This window comes from Podarcis erhardii (assembly GCF_964252035.2).
Source record: "Podarcis erhardii genome assembly, chromosome: 4".
Classification (NCBI taxonomy): Eukaryota; Metazoa; Chordata; class Lepidosauria; order Squamata; family Lacertidae; genus Podarcis; species Podarcis erhardii.
The window spans coordinates 85,714,620-85,737,049 of record NC_138508.1 but is presented as its reverse complement, the minus strand read 5'-3'; the positions used below and the strand labels follow the sequence as shown (position 1 = coordinate 85,737,049).

The following is a 22,430-nucleotide window of genomic DNA, read 5'->3' as shown; positions in this document are numbered from 1 at the left end:
GTAAAAAAATAATTTAAAAAATGAAACCACACTAAAACATTATCAAAACCTAAGCCTACAAGATCCTTCCCACACTGCTGCTGCTGGTCAGCTCTGTGGTTGAAGCAGAGGGGACAGTCCTGCCAAAGCCGGCTCTGAGGTCTTCTGTGTGATCTACTGAGCAACTGAAGTCTCTTTGATCTGTCTTTTCACCATCTGGGCTTTGGATCTTGGGGATCTGGGACAAGACTTTCCTAGGTATAGCTATGGAACATCGTTCCCAAGGAGGCCTGCCTGACTAGTTTACCAATTGCTTTTTGATGAGGAGCAAAGGTGTGGCTTTTGGATTAAGTTAGTTGAAACAGTGCTACTGATTCTTTTCTTGGCTAGTTGCCCCTGTCATGTTCAGCTGTTCATTATATATATATATATATTTTTTTGAGATTGTGAAAAAAAAATATTCCCCCCAAAATATAGCTTTCTTTAGGACTTTTTGACTGGAAGGCGACATATCCATACTTTAAAGAATGTGCAGTATTACCATTGTAGCTTTGATTTGTTGTTTATATCCACTTTTATTAATTTAATCAAATTCAGAAGCTAGTTACCGTTAATGATAGTGTACTGGCAGTACCCTTCCCAACTAAGCTTTTTAATAAACCTATTGTTTTATTCCCTGTTATTGGACATGTGGTCAGTTGTCATGTCTGTATGACTTACTGATCAAAGTCTGAGCTCCTTTCTAATTGTTCCCCGCTGCTAGGCTACCCCGTCATGATCAAGGCTTCAGCAGGCGGTGGTGGGAAAGGCATGAGAATTGCGTGGGATGATGAAGAGACCAGGTGAGATGCTGTCCAAAATCTAGTTTTGATGAATACTGCTGTTTCCAAAACCCCATTAAACCACTGTGAGCTGACAGTCAAACAGATATCAAACAGCAGATTGAAATGCAACAGTTTCTGCTCTTGTCCCCTGGCATGTCTTAGCAGTTTTTTTAAACATTGGGGTTATACACATATTTGTTTTGAATGTAAGTTGAATTAAAATAATGTCTTATAAGAAAAAAAAAAAGAGCCCAGTGATTTGTCTGATTTTTGATTGCTAATATTTGAAGCATGTTCTCTCTCCTCTCTCCCACTGTCCCATTCATACCCTGAAAATCTGCTCCAGAGGCTTGGGGGCCACTCTGTAGCAGATTTGGGGGAGGGTATGCGGGGAAAGGAATGGGAAGTTTGGTTGTGTGGGCAGGATGATAATAATAATAATTAATAATAATAATAATAATAATAATAATATTTATTTATACCCCGCTCTCCCCAGCCAAGGCTGGACTCAGGGCGGCTAACAAGCAATAATAAAAACAAGTTGAATGAATACAACTTAAAAACAAGATTAAAATACAACAATTAAAGTATTGAAACATTAAAATATTAAAATGCAGCCTCATCACAGGAGGAAAAAGGAAAAAGAAAGAGGGGTTAGGGAATCAAATTGGCTCCAAGCCAAAGGCCAGGTGGAACAACTCTGTCTTACAGGCCCTGCGGAAAGAAATCAGATCCTGCAGGGCCCTGGTCTCATGAGGCAGAGTGTTGCACCAGGCCGGAGCCAGTGTTGAAAAGGCCCTGGCTCTGGTTGAAGCTAAACCAACTTCCTTAGGGCCCGGGACCACTAGGGTGTTGCTTTTTATGGACCTTGAGGTTCTCCGTGGGGCATACCGGGAGAGGCAGTCCCGTAGGTACAAGGGTCCTAGGCCGTGAAAGGCTTTAAAGGTCAAAAGCAGCACCTTAAATCTGACCCTGTACTCCACCGGGAGCCAGTGCAGCTGGAAAAGCACTGGGTGAATATGCTCCCATGGCAGAGACCCCGTGAGGAGCCTCACTGCTGCATTCTGCACCCTCTGGAGTTTCTGGGGCAGCTTCAAGGGCAGCCCCGCGTAGAGCAAACTACAGTAGCCAAGCCTGGAGGTGACCATCACATGGATCACTGTGGCCAGGTCGGGGTGGGAAAATGTAAGGGTGCTTCTTGTTCAGTGTTGGATATACAACCCTTAGCCTTTTGCAGCTTCAATGTAAAAAAGTGTATTTAACATTTTTTTAAGAGAGAGGGAGAGACATATAAATAGTGACAATCACATCTAGTGGTTGTGAATGCTGTAAATCAGTAAATAGGTATGATGTGATCCAGATGCTCAGTGGTGCTTCTGAGTCCTGTCCTTCCCAAAGCTTCACGACCCCCAAAACAAGATTAGTCTGCAAAGTTTCTTATATAGCACATCAGGGTAAACAATACTTTAAAAAGTTCCGTGCACATGTTTGCATGCCCATGCTTGCTGTTGGAGTTGCTGTCTGGCTTGCAAGCATGGCTTTAACATTCATGGGGTAAGTCAGCAGGGCAATATTTAAATACAGTGGTACCTCTGGTTAAGTACTTAATTCGTTCCGGAGGTCTGTTCTTAACCTGAAACTGTTCTTAACCTGAAGCACCACTTTAGCTAATGGGGCCTCCCACTGCCTCCGCGCCGCTGGAGCATGATTTCTGTTCTCATCCTGAAGCAAAGTTCTTAACCTGAAGCACTATTTCTGGGTTAGCGGAGTCTGTAACCTGAAGCATATGTAACCTGAGGTACCACTGTACTTTAGTTACCCATTGTTTAGCAGGTTCCCCAAGAACTTCAAAAGGCTAGAAAAGGCTAATCCTTCATCCTATGGGCTTGCTTGCATGCCACAATAAACCTTAAGCCATGTTTTATTGTGAATTTACCTCAAATTTGTTGTGGCTTCTTCCCCTGTACAGTGTCAATGCAGCTGAAACAAACCATAGTGTAGCTTGTTGTGTTGTATGAACCTGAACTGTGGTTTGCTTGTTTGTTTCACCAACCCCTGAGACTGAGATTAACCACTTCACCACATTGACACTTTGTTCTTGGTTTTAAGTGCTGGACTGTGACCTGGGAGATGAGAGTTCAAATTCCCAATCAGCCTTGAAGCTCACTAGGTGTTGATATGAATGTAACATACCGGTAGTACTTTTACATGACCAAAGTTATTAAGTGACTTTAAAATGCTGGGGGAAGGGGACAGTGGATTGGGAATTCTCCAAATAAAGACTACTGTAAACCAGGGTCAACAAATTTTAATTACACATGCTAATTTTCATTGACTGAAAGGCTCAGACACGCCCAAGATCAACAGCTAGGGATGTTTGCCTTGTTTGTAGAAAGCCCCGGAGTTCCTATTCACTGTTTATCTCTGTTTTGTGCCAGATGTTCATCTCACTGGTGCTTTAGTGGCTTTGCATTAGCATCATTTCCTCACTCGGCAGACCACACAGCATAGTAGGACAGAGCAATTTGGCATCTCAAGAAGGAAAAAGGGAGCCACTTTTAAATTGGTTCCTAAATAATTTAGTGGGATCTCCTCATTTTACGTATTCACAGGTTTTTTTTTTAAAAAATAATTTTATTTTGACAAAGTAATAATCATAAATAAATAAGAATAAAAATGTGTACCCCACCACCGAGACCATTCCATTGTAACTAATCCAGCCTCCCAAAATTTCAGCACCTACCTCTTGTAATGGTTTGACCCCTTTCCGTTTTAACAGTACAAATTCTGCAAACACCTTCCATATCTCCTCAAAATCATTTCTCCTGCATATTCCCCGTCTTACCTTAATGACGCATGTTAATTTAGCATTACTAGCTATATCTCACACCTCTTTATACCATTCTTCCATTTTATATTCTGTTGCCCCTTCCACTTCCTAGTTTATAATAATCCAAGCAGCTGTCAATAAATTTGTGAGCAAGTCCTTCATAGCCTGTGAACCTTCCACCCCAATGCTACCTCAGGACTACATATTCATAGTTTTCGATGGTGTGCAGAAGCTTAAGTGTGTGTGTGTTGTGCTTTATCTGCTTGCCTTGTTACCTTTTTAATTACAGTGGTATTCGGGTTACAAACACTTTGGGTTACAGACTCCGCTAACCTGGAAGTAGTACCTCGGGTTAAGAACTTTACCTTAGAATGAGAACAGAAATCGCGTGCCAGCAGCATGGCTGCAGTGGGAGGCCCCATTAGCTAAAGTGGTACCTCAGGTCAAGAATGGTTTCAGGTTAAGAATGGACCTCCAGAACGAATTAAGTTCGTAACCAGAGGTACCACTGTATGTTGTAATGTAAGCCATGTTGGACTTCAAAAAAGCTGAAGTAAAAATATTTTCAATAAAGGTGTGGGATTTGTGATGGCGAGCTGTGTTCTGACGGAGAGCCCGGCTTTGCCCAAGGGAGTGGAAAAACTTACCACTGGCAGTAGCAAGTAGCAGAAAGCCCCCAAACAGGGATTTTGAGGTGGGGCTAAACAAAATCTGTTTTGGATTAACACTGCCCCTTAACACAGTTTATGCTTGAAGAGTTGCCATATTGGGTGGTTTACGCAGAGGGGCTGGGGCACATTCGCAGTCCCTGTCCCCAATGTCTTCATGCCTGTGTGTTGGTCTCAGACATTGGTGCTGGGGTTCTTAAGAAAAGGGTGTTTCTTCATCCTGGTTTTTTTTTAAATTACCATTTTTATTTTTGCCTGGCTTTAGATAAGATGCCTATCAGTTTCCTCTCAAGATCAGTGTGATTCATAAATTAATTTACTTGGTAGCCACATGGATCTAACATAAATCAGTTTTCACCATTATACAAACATGGTACTGTAACGTAGGCAAGAACACGAGCATTTAGTTGCACATATTTCTATTTTTCAGAGGGTTAATCACATTCATTTAAACCTTTTGAGGAAAACTGCCGTAAGGTGTCAGAGTAGGCATAAGGCAAGCTACTTTCTCAATGCTACTATTCTTACTTGTTGTAGTGCTGTGCCAAAATGGAAAATATTTGTAGATCATTTTTCAGCCATCCATTCTTTTTTGCTTCCCAAGGGCATGGTGCAGTTGTCTCTTAACCTTTTCAAATTATAGGCCTAACTTTAGCACCGACAGGCAACAATAGGATCCATTTTTTTTCCCTTAACATACGTGCACATCTCTGTCTTTCTTCCTCTCTTCTTCTCCCCCCCCCAAAAAAAACCACTTTTTGGCTTCTGTTCTCTCATATTTTCATTTCTTAAAACGTAAGCAATGAGGAAGGTGTAATGCAGCTGTTGCAACCCCTATATGGGTCATGCCACACTACTTGTAGACTAGTGCCTTAATGGAAATGTTAAACATCTTGATCCCATTGAGCAGCCATAACTGCCCTTGCCTTAGCTTACCGAAGCATCCCGTGCTCAGCAAGGCAGATGGAGTCATCTGGTTATTCTATTTGTGCTTGCACCCCTCCCTCCACCCCAAAAGCAGAGTTGGGCCAGATTAAGACTTTCTGAGGACATAGAATGATGGAAAAATCACTGTGGGGCTGTTGCAAGCTGTATTCCCTCCCTTCCCTTGACAAGTGCAGGCCAAGTTTAAAGAGGCAAATGGAGACAAACAGAACTGAAAATAAGTATTAAGACTTAGTTTTGGTTAAGCGCATACATCTAGGCTTCAAAGATTTATGGATTATATAATTAAGCATATTGATTTTAACAAAACAACAAACAAAGCACTGTAATCAATAGTTTTAATTAACTCATGCATCAATTAACTAAAGTCACTTATACATGTTATCTAACAAAATGCTTATATAGAAGAAAGCCAAAGAATTAAACCACTTTCATTCTCACAGTTTAAGTAGCACTGGATCTAATGATGCCAAATGTTTGTAAATAGGTATGATAAAGAGTTTTAACAATTAAGTAACAGATAATTGGGTGATTGCCTCAGATGTTCCTAAATTGAAAATAAACTAAAGTACAAGAATTGCCTCTAACATGCTGATAAATTTTAAAATAAAAAAGTCATCTGAAATGTTGCTTTTATTACATATTTTCTTTTCTAAAAAACACTTGTTATAGATATTGGTAGCTTTCCAAAAAACTTTTTGTCACAGGATGTTGCCTGCGACACTAAACCATGAGTTACTGCTATGTGCATGAACTAGAATGAGCCCAAATGATGCTTTGGGCTTGTATCTTGCTCCCCTTTTCCTACACAGCTGGGAAAAGGACTTTAGCAAAGAGTTTAGTTTTACTTTCCTCTAATGCTGAATTGTCTTTCCATACAAACCAGAGATCGTGATTTAAAACAATAATGGTTTCTTGTTAAATGAGCCTCCAGGACTCTGGGAACGACCTTTGACAATCAAACTGAGATATAATGGTTCAGGTGATCTTTGAGGTACCCTGGAGTGGTAGTATAAGGTTAGTATAAACATGTTGGAGCAAAATCAGATCACATCTCTACTCCAGCAAATTCAGATAGGTCTGAACTTGCTATGACCAGAAAGAGATTTGGGCATTGTGGACAAGCTATGCAACACCAACTTGGTGCGATGGCAGTGAAGAAGGTCAGTTCTGTCCTAGGGTTGATTTGAAAACAGATTGAAAAGACAACAGGCTTAGGCAAATTTATGTTACGGGCACATTTGGAAAACAGTTCTAGTTTCCTGGCCTCAAAAAAAGAAAAGAAAAAGAAAAAAGGCGCAGAGCTGAAAAAGGTGCAAAAGAGAGTGCAATTTGATCAAGGGGTTGGTGTGCCTTCCCTCTGAGGAAAGGTTATGAAATTTGTCAGGTTTTGGAAGAAAATGGATGTGCAGAAGATTCAGAATGGACAAAGTACATCTTCACACAATGCAATTAATTTAATGGAATTGATTGTCACAGGATGTGGTGATAGCCACTAGTTTAAATTACTTCAAAAGTGAATTTTGTAAGGAAGAGTGAACAATGGCTATTGGGCATGATAGCTAAATGGGCTCTCCATAGATACTTCTGAATACCACCTTCAAAGGCAGAGGAAACGAGACCCTTATACCCTTCATTTTTGCTTCAGGGAAGCATGTGGCTGCATGTGCCTAGAACAGGACTCTAGAGTAGATGGACCTTTGGTCTTATCTAATAGAACACTAGGTATGCCTACCAGGTATGCCTGTTGAACTTCTAAGACCTCCAGATATACACATATAGGTACAAAATTTGAATAAGATGGTGCAAACATAAGACCAAATTGTACTGTTAGTCATTATTTGGGATATTGATCATGACATGTCATTTTACAAGCATTTAATTGAATGTGTGTACATTCCAACACTATACTCACATTATATCTGTCTGGAGATCTTACAGGTTGGGTAAGCATGGCTGAATGAAAGAATGAAAGATATTATTTTAGAGAGTGTCTCCAACTGTATGCCTTCTCGGAGTTTTATCTTTGTGAGAGGCCAGACCAACACAAGGAGCACAGCCTTCTCTGTAGTGGTACCTCCACTGTGGTACTTACTATTGGTTTTATTTTTAGTAGCAAGTTAAAAAACACACTTCTTTTAACTGCCCTTTGAGGGAAGGTCAGGAAATGTTGATTTCGTAAGCTGGCATAGATTCCTTTCCCCCATCCTCCAGTCTGCTGGACCTGTTTTCTTTTCCTGCACCCGTTTTTGTTTTTAAACTGGTATTTGTGGTTCGAGGACCTGACCCCCGCGAAGTGAAATGAAGACACAGGGACACGTGATATAAGGTTAATGGGCTAGAAAAGGCCACAACTTTATTGATTACAGCAATGAAAAGGTATTGGCTTAGGCATTGGATCGCGAAACAAGTGGGTTTATTCACCAGGGGTTCATCACCTGTTGATGCTAATCCAACTATAGGCTCACCCCTGATGTCACCGAGGGTCGTGCCATGGCCTCCCGCCAAGCAGGCTTCGGACGGAATACACGACCGCCAGATTCCTTTAATGGAATACCCTTAGAAATTGAAGGCATAGGCGATGGCCACACCTAGCACTTCGACACACCACAACACATTATTCAATGGAAATAATGTGCCTAACCTACCCACCAATACCACAAAAAGTTGTGACGATTGCTACGAGGTAGGCGAAAAAACCAAAAAGCCTAATGCCAAATGGAAAAACTCCTACCAGCCCCCCCCGGGCAACCGGGGCGACCAACCTAAGGTCCATAGCAAGGCTCGCACAGGACGACGAAGAGAAATGAGGCCGGGGAGAGGCTGGCGCTGCAGCATAAAGGCTGCTGGACCCGCCCCCCCTCATGGCACCTGGTTGGACGGCCACCGGGGGGGGGGCGTGAGCGCCAGCCAGGTGAGCTGGGGGCAGGGGGCAACGCCCCCTGCTAGGAGCGGTCTTCGGGCTCCCGCCCACAACCACTCCCCTCTCTTTCAGGGAGGAGAATCTTTATTATGTTATGTTGTTAGTTGCCGTGCATGCTCAGTGGCGCCATATTTGATAGGATACAGATCCTAAAACAAACTGTACAATAACCATTGGTAACCTTGGTACAATATGTCAGAAACTTTCTTCACAACATAAGGGCAAGGAGAAAAGCTAATTACCCACTTCCCTTCAGACACACAAACTGATTTTTGTAATTGGTATTGCACAGGGAGAGATACAGAAGATAGTGCTGATCATTTTTCCTGTAAATATTTCATGTGCAGCTTCAAATTCTGTGTCAGAGGCTACTGCTATGTTTTCCCTGATTTTGGGTGGGGTGGGTACTTGTTGGACAATACAGAAGACTACCTTTGAAAACCTGCTGGACATGCAGTGCTCCTCATGCAGACTAAGCATTTGACTAACAATAAAACGAATAAATTTGTTTTTGTATTTATAAGTGTTCCATTTGTTTGCATTAAAGGGAAGGTTTTAGATTTTCATCCCAAGAAGCTGCTTCAAGTTTTGGTGATGATCGATTGTTAATAGAAAAGTTTATTGATAATCCACGTCACATAGAAATTCAGGTTTGTACCTCCTTTGAATTAAGGTGATTTGAAATTTGTGTTTCCTCTTGTATTTTTCTCTCTTACTAATTCAGTTGACATGATTTTGTATGATAAGAGACAAAGATTTAGCTGAAGAACCATCATTTGGTTTTGTCTCTACAAGCCTCAATATGTGAAACTTAATCTGTGGTCAGTAATGAATTAATCTTCTCTGACGAGAAATCTATAATATGTGCCAGTCTCCTAAAAGTTCTGTTTTTCCCCAGTCTAAAATACAGAGTCTGTACAATTTCTGTCATATGAATTTTGTTTTGATGCTTGGAATATAATTTGACAGTAGTTCAATAATTTCAAATAACAAAAAACCCACCCTGTAGTATATATTGGCAGCTTAAAATAGATTAGAAACAAATAGGTGAACCCACTCAGCGCTGACAAATACTACCATTGTAAGACATAACCCAAACGTTATTAGAACTGGGATATTACTGTGTTCTGCTGCTATGCCCAGAATCCAAAGAACTGGGCAACACACAGCTAGTGGGTCTTTCCTTCAGTAACAGGTGTCCATGGAACAATTTGTCCAGTTATAAAACAGTGTTCTATAAAACATGAGAAAAAGCTAAATACATTCATAGGAATGGGAAAAATAGAATTTTCATTTTTCTGACCCTTTTCTGAACTAAAATTGTTTTCATTGATTGGCTAGTTTTATTTGGAGGGGTTACGGATGTGTGTTTTAGCAGCCCCTCTCCCCTGATAACTTGACTATATAGGGTTGAAGGACCTCTCAGAGCATGGCATGTGTGTGTCTTTATGTCTGAGAAAGAATAAATAGGTGACTTCTTTCCTCACAAGTGGAAGTGCAATCGGCTTGTGCAGTGGGATATTCTGTTGAAAGGAAAGTGGGTTGCCTGGCTAATTTTGGCTTTTTAAATATATATGTTCAGCAACCTTTTTAGGGTGAAAATGCTGGATGTAGCTATAATTTTACTAGAGATGTGAATCTTGCATAACTTTTTCTTGTTAGTAGTCATAGGATGCCCCAAGTGGAACAAGGTTGTAATGTTAGCACACCTTTTTTTAAATATGTTTTTATTTCTTTGGCCAGAATTGCTAAAAAGTAAATTAGGATACCAGAATAACTGGATTTATATGGTATTTACTGCTTTATCTTCAATGTGGATTTAAAAATATTTCCAAACCAGATTCATCCCCCCCCCAAATCCTTAGAAACTCCTAATATTTTGTTTTGTTTAGTGTTCTGTGTGCTGTGAACATGATCCAGCAACAATAGGGGCCCTTTTCAATCTTTATATTTGGGAAATAACTCTTAAGTTCAGTATGAGCCCTAGAATGTTGTTTTCATCCTCTCCAATTTTCCTCCTCATTTAGAGAAAACGAGTGAACTGGGCTATGCCGCATTTCCTTTGACTACCTGGTTGAAATCTCTAGTCTAGTGTTTCTCAAACTTGGGTCTCCGGCCAATGTTGAACCACAACTCCCATCATCCCTTACCACTGGCCCTGCTAGCTAGGGATGCTAGCTAGGGATGATGGGAGTTGTAGTCCAAAAAGATCTGGGGACCCAAGTTTGAGAAACACTGCAATCTTTCAGTAGACAGATCACGGATGAGCAACACAATGACAGCATTTTCAATGAATACTAAATAATAGTTTAGTGCAATGTGCATGAGCTGAAAGGAGCCTGCACAAAGCACAGTGCCTTTCATGTCCCCTTGCCCCACCCTCATCTTTTCCTGCGTTGCTGGGAGGAAGAATAAAGCAGGATTCATTTGGGCTTTTAGTCTATTTTTGGCTTGTACAACCAGCAATTGTGGTATAACATGTAAACTCTAGTCAGTTGTATCTGCTAAAGTGAAATTGAATTCTGACTTATTCCTTTTCCTGGTCATGAGGATGGTGTGCCTAACACTATACTCTGGCTCACAGAAGCTTGTGCACGTAGCCTCACCGTGTAGTATTATGTGCAAACACACTCAGTGTGTTATGACAAATGCAGTGTGCCCTGATTAATTTGCTATGTGGTTTCTGAGGAGCCCAAGGCTTGTACAGATTTCTTCCTGGAACGCAACAATGGAACAGAGTGTGAGAAGCTCTGTGTTTATTACTGATCTTTTGTTTAAAACATCTTTTCTATAATTTTATGAATGCAATGAATTACTTCCATTGATTGTTTCCATTGAATTATTCCCATTGGTGGCATTGGGATGGAGAGAGAAAAGCAATGCATTTATTTATTAACAGTGACCTTCTACTAGGTATTGGCTGATAAACATGGCAACGCATTGTGGCTGAATGAAAGAGAGTGTTCTATTCAGAGGAGAAATCAGAAAGTTATTGAAGAAGCTCCAAGGTAAGTGTGCACGCTCCTTAGGAGCATAAATTATTTTATTTAATTCACAGAAGTATTTATACACCACCCTGTAGCAAAACATCAGGGCGGTATAGAACAACAACAACAAATTTACAGGAGTACAAAGCAATTATTAAAATGACTAGCTACTCAGATAACAGTATGAAATGTCAGCATAAAAAAGTCTTCAAGAGATGCCTGGATGTAAAAAGTGAGAATGCCTGTGAATCTCTGCTGGAAGAGTCTTGCACAACATGGACCAGTGACACTAATTGTCTGACCTCTTGTGTAGGTCAATCAGGCCTCTGTAAGATGCAGGACACATAGCAATGCTCCTTCAGGTGATCTTGGTGATCAGGCTGTGATAAAAGGACAGCTTAAGGTATCTTGGACCTAAGTTGTCCAGGCTTTGTATACTGACACAAAAACTTGGATATGGGCAGCCAGTGCAAATGTTTCAACAGAGGTGTCACATGTTGTTGGCTTTCTGCCCCACTCAGCAGTCTAGCAGTGACATTCTGCATCAGCTGGAGCTTCCATACCAGCCCAAAGGGCCATCTCAGATAGTGTGTTGCAGTAATCCAATCTTGAAGTTGCCAGTGCATGGACTACAGTGGCAAAGCATTCCCATGCTTGGCATACCAATCAAAGCTGATCAAAGGCTGTCTTCTAATTACAAAGATGTATCTAGTAGTAGCCTGCTCCTTTAGAGGGAGTGTAGCCGCACTAGAACAGGCAACTGGTCTATCTTCTATACACAGGAACCACCTGCCTACAGAGCCTCCGTCTTTCCAAGATTCAAACTCATTTTATTGGCTCTCATCCAGTCCACCACTGCATTTAGACACTGATTCAGAGCTTGCACAGTCTCTCCTGGCTCAGATGAAGTAGAGCTGTGTGTCATCAGTCTACTGTGTCATCAGTCTACTTCATATAGATGTTAAAAAGCGTTAGAGACAAAATAGTGGCCTGTGGAACCCCATAGCACAGTTGCCAGCGATTTGAAGGGGACTCTTCCCAAAGTTTCTCTGTGAACTTGACTACTGTATTGGAGACTATTGGGAGTATCCAGTACACATCCCACACAGGCAATCCAAGAGGATACAATGGTCACTGGCATCAAAAGTCACTGTGAGATTGAGTCATACTAGCACGGTTGCATTCACCTGTTCCTTCCGATATCGGTCATCCATCAGGGCTACCAAGACCACTTCACCTGCAAAACCAGGCCTCGACCTAGATTGAAATGGATCAAGATAATCAGTGTTATCCAAGAACACTTACACTTTTTCTGCCAACTTTATGCAGCATTGGTTTTTATTTTTTTTTAAATATTGCTTACTGCAGAAGTAGAAGGGAAAAGAATATCAGTGTATTAACTACTAGTGTGAGATTCTTTCCTATTTCTCACCACAGAGACTATTAAACAGTAATTTCTAATTTGTTGCAATATTAATTTGGAATGATTCTTTGTTCCATGCAAAGTTCTTTGCTGTGAGGGTCATGGATTTCTGAAATCTGTTTCATTCAGATTAAAAGGATTATGGTGTGGCATTTCAAATTTTGAAATGTTGGACCGCCTTCAGAAAATTAGAAGAAAGTTAATAGTATGTACAGAATGACTCCTAGCCGATAACAGTACATAATATCTGTGCCATAGCTTTACACACATTCTGTATTTTGTAAATAAATAAAATTGCCGGTTCAGATTTGCTAATTGCCTAGAAATATATGAGAATTCAGATTTCAAGCAGACAGTGAACTGGACGTTCAAGGAGACCCCCCCCTTTCTTAGAGAGCACTTTGTGTCCTAGTTCAAGCATAATTTTGTACTGCTTGGATCCAGAGAAGCAAAAAGTTTATTATGCTCAGCCCTAAACTTTATTTTCCAGCAACCTCAAACATCACACAAGGAGGAGCTGATGAATGGCAAAATTGGCTGACCCTTATTGCATGTGCCTCTGTGTAGTGATAGAGAAGGAGGTTTGTGGATTAGAGGTCCATTCCATATGTCACCACAAGCCACAGTCATGAGAGCCTAACAAGTTTACTATAAAAGTTTTTTTGTTTTTGATTAGCGAAGGCTTCAGTGGGACAAAGGTATTGTGAAAACTGCAGATCCTCTTAAAATGTGTTCCGCTTCCTTATCCCACTGCTGTCTTCCTCCACTCATTCTCCTTCCACCTTCCCTAGTGTGTCTTATTTTCTTAGATGGTGAATTGGCACGCTGGTTTTATTTATCATTATTCCTGTACAGCACCCAGCTCCTTGTAGGAGCTTAATAATCACAGATTTTCATTACATTTTAAGCACAGGAAATGCCTTCTGTTGCACAGCTCTCTTCTTATTCTCTGGCTCCCTTGCCATTGAGATTATTACATTTCTTTGATTTACCACTCTAATATAAGAAGTATAATAAAATACTTGTGGTGTTTGCTTCAAAGTGGACTGGATGAGAATAGATGAAGGGGAAAAAGTGAGAGATGTTGGCTTGATAGGAAAACCTTCATTTTGTGCCCAAAAAATGACACCAACAGAAATACACTGGGTGATTTATTTATTTTTGTAGCATTCTAAATATTTGATAAAATACTTGTTTTTCAGTACTATGTTGAGGCTTCTTTTGCTTCTTGGAGATGAGAATGGAGACAGGTTTTGGTTTTTCAAATTACAATTTTCACCATATTTTACTTTTTCAAAATTCTGCATGCTCTTGTGTGCTTGGATCACTTCACAGAGTGAAGGTGGGAGCAACCTATGCCATGCTTTGATAGGTAAAAGTAGTAAAAGGTAATATAAACTTTTACAGTTGAAATACCAAAACAGTACGAAGAAGCACTGCTAGAATATATATATTTTTCTGAATTGGCAAGCCTCTGGAAGATGATATATTTAGTACCCTGTAGTGAGGAAACTTGCTGGTTGGGGGAACAGTCTTAAGAGGGAATCCCAAGAGGGTTCGACAACTGCACTCGAGGGCAGAAGAAACAGCTGTGTCCACGAAGTGGAGGGAAGAGAGCCCTGCTGTGTGGAACAGATGAATCAAAGTAAGAAAAACAGAAAATTAAAACTTTCAGCTTTAGGGTAAAGTTGAGAGAATAATTTAAGATGCAAGCTGTTACTGTCATTGTATGTCATATTCAGAGTAACAGGCTAAAGTTGAAACGTTAACACAGTTCAGTTTGGAACGGCAAGGTTCTCATTTCAAGGTTTTCAGTCATCTATCCATCCAGCCCTCTGTCTATTGCCTCAGTTCTCTGAGAAAACACACATGTTGTGAACAAATAGATAACACCACTGCAATTTGGAGATGGTGTAGAATTGCATTAAAAAGTTGAATTCTTGTAATGGTATTGCTTCTCCACACACACACAAAACTTGAGGACCCTGGCAACTGTCCTTGCTGGCAAATCAGGGACTGGAGCTCTTTGTCTGAAATAGAACTGGAAGCAAGCCCCTCTTCTATCCAAAAAGTTGGCATTTAGAGTGTGAAAGAATAATTGCTGCCTGGCCTCAAGGGAATGCTCTGCGCGTATCTCCTCTGAGCACCTGAAATTCTCAGCTGTTCAAATCACACCAAATGCAGAGAAATGGCAGAATTAACTGTCCCCAGTGGACACTGACAGGAAGGAGACAAGGCCAGAGCAGTGAATTGTAGAGATGCAGCGGACAGCCCCCCTCTGGGCAGCATGTGGAATGTGGGAATGGCAATCTGAGAGAGGGCTTTCTCTGTGGCAGCCCCTAAACGGTGGAATTCCCCTGTAAACATGTCTTAACACCACCATTGTATAGCTTTTATTGTATGCTGAAGGTGCACGCTTTTGATGTTCTGTTCTTCTGGTTGTAAATTATTTTAATACTGTACTTTTATACTGTTGTAACCTGCCTTTAAAATAAAGGATGAGGAAGAAATAATAATAATAATAATAATAATAATAATAATAATAATAATAGAAATAATAATAGAAATGAAGTACTCATGTAGAAGTCCATATTTCTCCTATACAGCATCACATTCTTTGATCTTAAGTTTGGGAACTTTTTGGGCCTCTCTGTATCAGGCCCAGTGAATTATATCTGTGAAGTTAAGCAAGTATGAATCTGATTAGTTCTTGAATGGGAGACCCCTGTGAACCAAAATTTACCATTGTTATTTATATAAATTAAAGTAGATATAGTCAGTGTCAGGGCTGCAACCATGCATATTGGTGATGTAGACCAAAAAACCTTATATTTTCATGATTGGTAGAAGTGTTCCCTATTTTCTAAAAGACCTTGAGAAATGTGAAGGTGGCTTACATAAGGGGTATTCTTTCGATATTTCAAAATAAGGGACAGCTGTGATCAGCTAATGTTTAAATTTCTTTACCCACTTGGACACATATTTTAAAATATGTGAACTTAGAATGTTTAATTTTAGCATTAATTTTGTTAGTTGATTATTAAAAGTCAGGGTTTTTTAAAAACATAATTCCCAAGCATGTAGTTACCAGTGTTTAATGGTTTGCTTTGGGTGGCAATTACTTCACATTACATTTCCTCCTGATATTTGGGTGTCTTAAATTATCAAAAATTCCTTTTGCTGAATTTAACCCCTCCAACACATTTTCTCTCTACTCGTGTAGCACTTTCCTGGATCCTGAGACACGCAGAGCTATGGGAGAACAAGCAGTGGCTCTTGCAAAAGCTGTAAAATACTCATCTGCTGGAACAGTGGAATTCCTTATAGACTCAAAAAAGAATTTCTTCTTCTTGGAAATGAACACTAGACTTCAGGTACTGGGGGTGTGAGAAGGAGAGGAGGTACACAATTTTTAGAATATGGGTGGATGGAAAATTGTATTTTTATGCTAAAAACTTTTCAAGTTTCTTCAAAACCATAGCAGAGCAACACTAAGATAACATTTTATTCCCAGTGCTGATTTCCTCCCTTGAGTTTGTGGTTGTGATATGTTGTGCTGGACAGTGGTGATTTTGAGTTAGACCTTGAACAGAGAAGTTTACTTGATCTGGTGAATGTGCGCTCGTGTTTGCCAATCATCATACTGTTTATAGGGAAACAAGGCATGTAGTTTGACCTTGGCATGCCTTGGCAAGGGATACATTTAGCTAAAATCTTAAAACTCTTTGAACACGTAAAATGTGGACCGGAGTGGTGTTGCAGCAGAAATGTTATGTAAGAAGTTACAGTGACTGAAGTGATGGTTGGAGGTATCATACACTAGCAAATTTACCCATGGAAATAATTTCCATTGCCTCCAAATATCTGCATAATGTAGAAACAATATGGCAGTATAGAACTCTGCATTGCTTGTGGAAAACAGTCAAAATACAGTGGTACTTCGGGTTACAGACGCTTCAGGTTTTGCGAATTCAGGTTGCGCACCGCGCTGAACCAAGAAGGACCAGAGCAGGTTGCTTCCGGGTTTCGGTGCTCGCGCATGTGCAGAAGCGCTGAATTGTGACCCGCAACCCATGCGTGCAGAGATGCGGTGCTGCAGGTTGCGAACGTGCCTCCCGCACAGATCACGTTTGAAACCTGAGGTTCCGCTGTAATTCTTACAACAAGATAGTATCAGCTCTTGTGATAAGAGAGCAGAATGCAAGACTGGGGACATGGATGCAGATGCTGGCTCACAGTTGCTCATTCATTCCTTTGTGCCAGGCAGAGTATGGCTCCTGTGGAAGACCTTTTTGTGTTGTGCCTTTGGAATTTCTCATCTCCCCCCCGCCCCCCGCAGCTAAATGGTCTTAACATTTTGTGATCATGAAAGCAATGTAATCAAGGTAGCAAATGAACAATGGATAGACGCATAGAATAAAATATTGTCCTCTGAAGAGTGCCATGAGCTGAGCTGACATTAAATAAAAAACTTTAAGTTAGTCTAAAGTAGGTTTTAGAAAGAAGCCTCTAAATGCGGTCAAATGCAGCCTTTCAAAACTCAGTTTGGTGGATGCAGATATTTCCAGGTATAGTGCAAAAGCAGCGAATGAACGAGCTGTCTAGCAATCTCAAGCTCCCCAGAACATGGATGTTAGAGAAGGCAGCAGCAGCATGTCACTTAAAAATTGACTGTAAACACAAACACATCTGCAGATTCTCCTGGCTCTAGAGTTAAATTTGGGGGGAAAAAGCTTTATGAGAATTACTAAGTTTGGCTCTTAATTAAAAAGGGAGAAAAGCTTAGATGGCTAGTTACAAGTCTGCTAATAGGCATCAAAGTTTGAGGGTTGGGGAAAAGTGACAGATCAATTGGGAAAACTGTAGATGAGGCCAATAAAATTACTACTCACAGCTTCAAACTGAAACACTAATTAGAGACAATACACAGCCAAGATAGAGGAATTAGAGAAATGCACCTAACAAACATTTTAATTAAAGCTTAGTGCATTTCCGATAAAGTTGGAAAGAACAGATCTGACTGAATAGTGTTTAAACAGGCTTTCTAAAGTTTCCAACGACAGGGTTTCTCCATCTGGAAAGTTTTTGCAGCACCCTTGGTGATTGCACATGAAAAACACAAATTGTAAGCAAGACACTGAGCTGAATATATCAGAGGACTCTGGTTGATTTGCACAATGCGCTAAGCCAAGACCTGAAGAGGAGCTCTCGGACACTTTGCTCTTCCCTGATCTGTTTTGCTGCTGCTCTGCACTGAGCTCTGTATGTAAGACAGGGATATTGCAGTACAGTGGTACCTCGGGTTACATACGCTTCAGGTTATATATGCTTCAGGTTACAGACTCCGCTAACCCAGATGGCAGTTCCCTGACAATCGCAATAGATCCAAGCACAATTTCATACTTTGCGTTGCAAGTTTGTGTGTCCTGTGTACACCATTGTATTCAACCTGATTCGCCACTATTATAAATGTTCAAATACTGTATTTCAGATCTTTTTCTCTAAAGTGCACTAAGTGCTCCCACATATGCACAAAGCTAACATCATTTAACCAGTCTTTCTAAAACTTTCTCTGTTCCTATAAGGATTGAAGGTACAGAGTGAGATGCTGTCTCTGGCTTCTTGGGGCTTAAATGGCTAGCCAAAGGGATTGAGATACATGGTACCTCGGGTTAAGTACCTAATTTGTTCCGGAGGTCTGTTCTTAACCTGAAACTGTTCTTAACCTGAAGCACCATTTTAGCTAATGGGGCTTCCTGCTGCCGCCACGTCGCCGGAGCACAATTTTTGTTCTCATCCTGAAGCAAAGTTCTTAACCTGTGGTAATATTTCTGGGTTAGTGGAGTCTGTAACCTGAAGCGTATGTAACCTGAGGTACCACTGTAGAGCCTAACTAGCTGATTAGAATGCTGTGGTATTTTCCTACCAAAAAATCACAGCAACGTGCTCTTATGGCATTAGCTTCCACATTCTGACTGTTTTAGGGGACAGAAAATAAAATAACCCAGTTGGGAAACACAAGAGAGTGATATGGTGGCTGTGTTATACCAGGCTGTGTGTTTGTGTTTCTGGCTCCACCTTCAAATCACAAATAGCCAAGGAAGGAAGGAAAGAGGAGGAGAATGGAGAATGGAAAGAAGGATGTCGAAGTTATACACACAGCCTGAAGTCCAAACATTGTTACTCAGCCAGACAGCCACTTAGTGGGGGGATAGGGAAAAAAGTGATGAAACTGAAATAAGGGAAAACGTGCCAGAAATAAATGGTAGAAAAGGCAACGTAGAATTGTTAATGCTGCCTGCTGCTGGTAAAATTAAAGGGAAATCTCAAACTCTCAACCATCTTCAACACTATTGTTATTTATTAGTTGCTTTGCTCATGGAAATGACTTAAAGCAACTTGCAGACACAATAGAAATACTAAAACCAGTTAAAATAAATACAGTCAGCAAAAACCTAACACCTCCCCCCCCCATCTATACAAATAAAAGATAGGTCCTGCAGATTCTGCTCCACTAAGAGTCAACAAGTACTTGAAAACCCTTTAAATTAGTGGTCAGAAGCCCAGGTAAAAAGGAAAGTATTTGCCTGATGCTTGAAAAAAGGCTGCACCCTCCTAGCAAATGGGGAACCACCACTAAAAAGCCTGTTCTCATGTACCCACCCTCTGAATCTTCCATGAAGGAGGCGCTTGGAGAAGGGCCTCAGATGATGATTACAGGGTCTGGGCTGGTTCATGTGGGGAGAGGTGGTCCTTGAGCTCTTGCGGTCTTGAACTACATTAGGCTTTATAGGTCAAAACCCGCACTTTGAACTGAGCTCAGACACTGATTGGTGGCCAGTGCAGTCATGCCAGAAGTGTTGTTATATGTTTGGGCTGTCCTGTCCTGGTCATCAGTCTGGCTGCTAAATTCCGTAACAGCTGCGATTTCTGTACCAACTTCAAAGGTTGTCCTATGTATAGCACATTGCAGTAATCCAACCCAGAGGTTATCAGAACATAGACAACAGAAGCTAGACACAGATGGGGTGCACCTGAATCATCAGTTGAAGCTGATAGAAAGCATTCAAAGCAAACCGAGGTCACTTGAGCTTCAAGCAACAGTATTAGATCTAGCAGTACCACCTAGCTACATACCTGCTCTTTCAGAGGGTGTGTAACCTGATCCAGTGCCAGCCATATCCCATCAATCTGGTCTAGAGAACCACCCACTAACAGTTCTTTAGTCTTGTCTGCATTAAGGTTCAGATTACTGGTTCTAATCAAGCACCCATTACCAAGACAAAACATTGCTCTAGCCCAGGCACCCCCAAACTTGGCCCTGCAGGTGTTTTGGGACTACAACTCCCATCATCCCTAGCTAACAGGTCCAGTTGGTCAGGGATGGTGGGAGTTGTAGTCCCAAAACATCTGGAGGGCCAGGTTTGGGGATGCCTGCTCTAGCCCATCCAGTGTAGATGTAAATGAGAAGTGGAGCATGTGTTTCATCAGAATACTGTTGACAATGTACTCCAAAGCCCTGGACAACCCCATTCAGTGGTTTCATGTAGATGTTGAACAGCATGGGGGATGAAATCGTATCCTGTGGAATCCCACATTGAAGGCTCTACATGGCCAAACTACATTTCCCAAGTACCACTCTCTGAAAAAAAACCACCCAAGTATGACTGGAACCACCACAGCACTAAGCCATCCAACCCCAACTTAGACAGTCGCTCTAGAACAATACCATGGTCAATATTATCAGAAACTGCTGAGAAATCAAGGAGAATTAGCAGTGATGCACTCCCTCTGTGTCTTGCCCAACAGAGGTAATCATAAACCTCAACCAAAGCCGTTTTTGTGCCCAAACTATGTCTAACCCCAGATTGAAAAGGATCTTGAAAATTGCCTGCTCCTCCTATATGATATATAATTAGATTGCATGCAGTTGTTTTGTCATTTACTAAAGAAGGAGGGTCATACTGGTACTGCACGGAGAACACGTTTTGAGAACACTTGATATGTGCAAAGTCAGGAGTTCCATTTTTCATTTTCTGTTAAAAGTCTGTGTGTCTATATCTTTACTACGTAAATGTGAATCCTAGCTGAAGTAGGTTGAAGTTCAGTAATTTTCTCCAGTAAAGGTGTTCTGTCAGTATTATAATAAAAACTGGACACATCAATAGGAACTAGTTGGCAAAGAACCTGAAGTTTGAAAGGCTTGTCTGGATAATAGAGTTTTTAGATTATGCCGACAAAATAGCAGGGATAGTTCTTCCTAAACATCTGTTGGCATGGAGTTCCACAGAACAGTACCTGCAACATTAAAGGCTCAGTCTCTAGTAACGACCAGCTTAACACAGGGGCATGTGGGACCACCAAAGGTGTCCATTAAAAGCTTGTGTGTGTGTGTGTGTGTGTGTGTGTGTGGGGTACTAAATGGTACGCAGTACCAGCACCTCTAGGTTTTTGTTTAAAAGTGTGGCAATTACTGTAACAACTTCATGGTGAGTAACAGCACCTTTTTTTCTAGAAATAAAGTACTGAGAAGACCTCAGCAGTCGAGGTAGAGCATCTAACTGCAATTTGCCCCTTTCCACTTGAGTTTCTTGTTGGATTAATGTTATGTTTTAGGTAGGCTTTATCTCCATAATGTACAGAGTTTCCTTGAGCAGGCCTCACATCAGTCACACTTTCAGATATTTTTGAGTGTCTTCTAAGTAGCTGTGGTTTTCTGACAGTTAAAAAGGTAAAGGGACCCCTGACCATTAGGTCCAGTCATGGCCGACTCTGGGGTTGTGGCGCTCATCTCGCTTTATTGGCTGAGGGAGCTGGTGTACAGCTTCCGGGTCATGTGGCCAGCATGACTAAGCCGCTTCTGGCGAACCAGAGCAGCGCACGGAAACGCCGTTTACCTTCCCACCGGAGCGGTACCTATTTATTTACTTGTACTTTGACGTGCTTTCGAACTGCTAGGTTGGCAGGAGCAGGGACTAAGCAACGGGAGCTCACCCCGTCGCGGGGATTCGAACCGCCGACCTTCTGATCGGCAAGTCCTAGGCTCTGTGGTTTAACCCACAGCGCCACCCGCGTCTGACAGTTAGTCTGTCTTAAAGGACTCCAAACTACTTCCAACATCCCGTTGAATATAGCAGTACCTTCTCAAACTAACTGCTTCTCTTTTGATGTTGCTGCTGTTGCCCAATGACTGCTAATCTGCGAAGGCTACTAACTTTCTCAGCCAGCATCCTTTTGACGGGGCCTGGTCTTCTGCCTGTCATTTCTGCGTATACTTGTTTTTCAAGTAGAGATGTAAAAGAAAAACACATAAAATAAATATATAAATTTGATTACGTTCTTGTAGAACAACAAGAGTGCTTAAATAGTTTCAGCGAAATGAATATGCCCAACTTTTTCCCATTCCCTGTCTCCTCTCCCCTGCCCCCCCCAGCTTTGTACAAAGGAAGTATATTGACGCAATAGACAATAATGTTTATAGAGACAAAGATGTCTTTTGAAGAATTGATTAAATAAATGTTTGTAAGTGTTTTGAGAATAAACTACACACATACTTTGCTTTCCGGAGAAGTTCCATCCTAGTTTGATCATTAACAATGAAACTTTACAATGGGTCTGTTTCATTTCACATTGGGATGATGATTCAAGGGAAAAGGAAGATAAAATTAAACAGTTAAAATGCCTTTACAAAGAATACAGTTATTTTCCAAAACATGGTTTTGAGGATGTAGTTATCTCAAAGACACTTTTTAAAAAACCTGAGAAAATAAACTATATCTGCACCAAAATGTTGATAATTTGTGAAGTTTTAATAGAACATGAATGGCGTCAGTTGAACACTATCGGCAGGG

At 41.0% G+C, this 22,430-nt stretch overlaps 1 protein-coding gene across 2 annotated transcripts in view; it reads left to right on the top strand.

The window, feature by feature from the left end:
* PCCA (propionyl-CoA carboxylase subunit alpha) overlaps positions 1-22,430 on the top strand; it is a 240,178-nt gene that overhangs the window by 83,547 nt on the left and 134,201 nt on the right. For both annotated transcript variants that reach the window (XM_081858120.1, XM_081858119.1), the window contains exons 9-12: positions 743-821; positions 8,717-8,819; positions 11,083-11,177; positions 15,803-15,953. In XM_081858120.1, the coding sequence (XP_081714246.1) occupies positions 743-821; positions 8,717-8,819; positions 11,083-11,177; positions 15,803-15,953 (428 nt within the window). The remainder of the gene's footprint in view (positions 1-742; positions 822-8,716; positions 8,820-11,082; positions 11,178-15,802; positions 15,954-22,430) is intronic.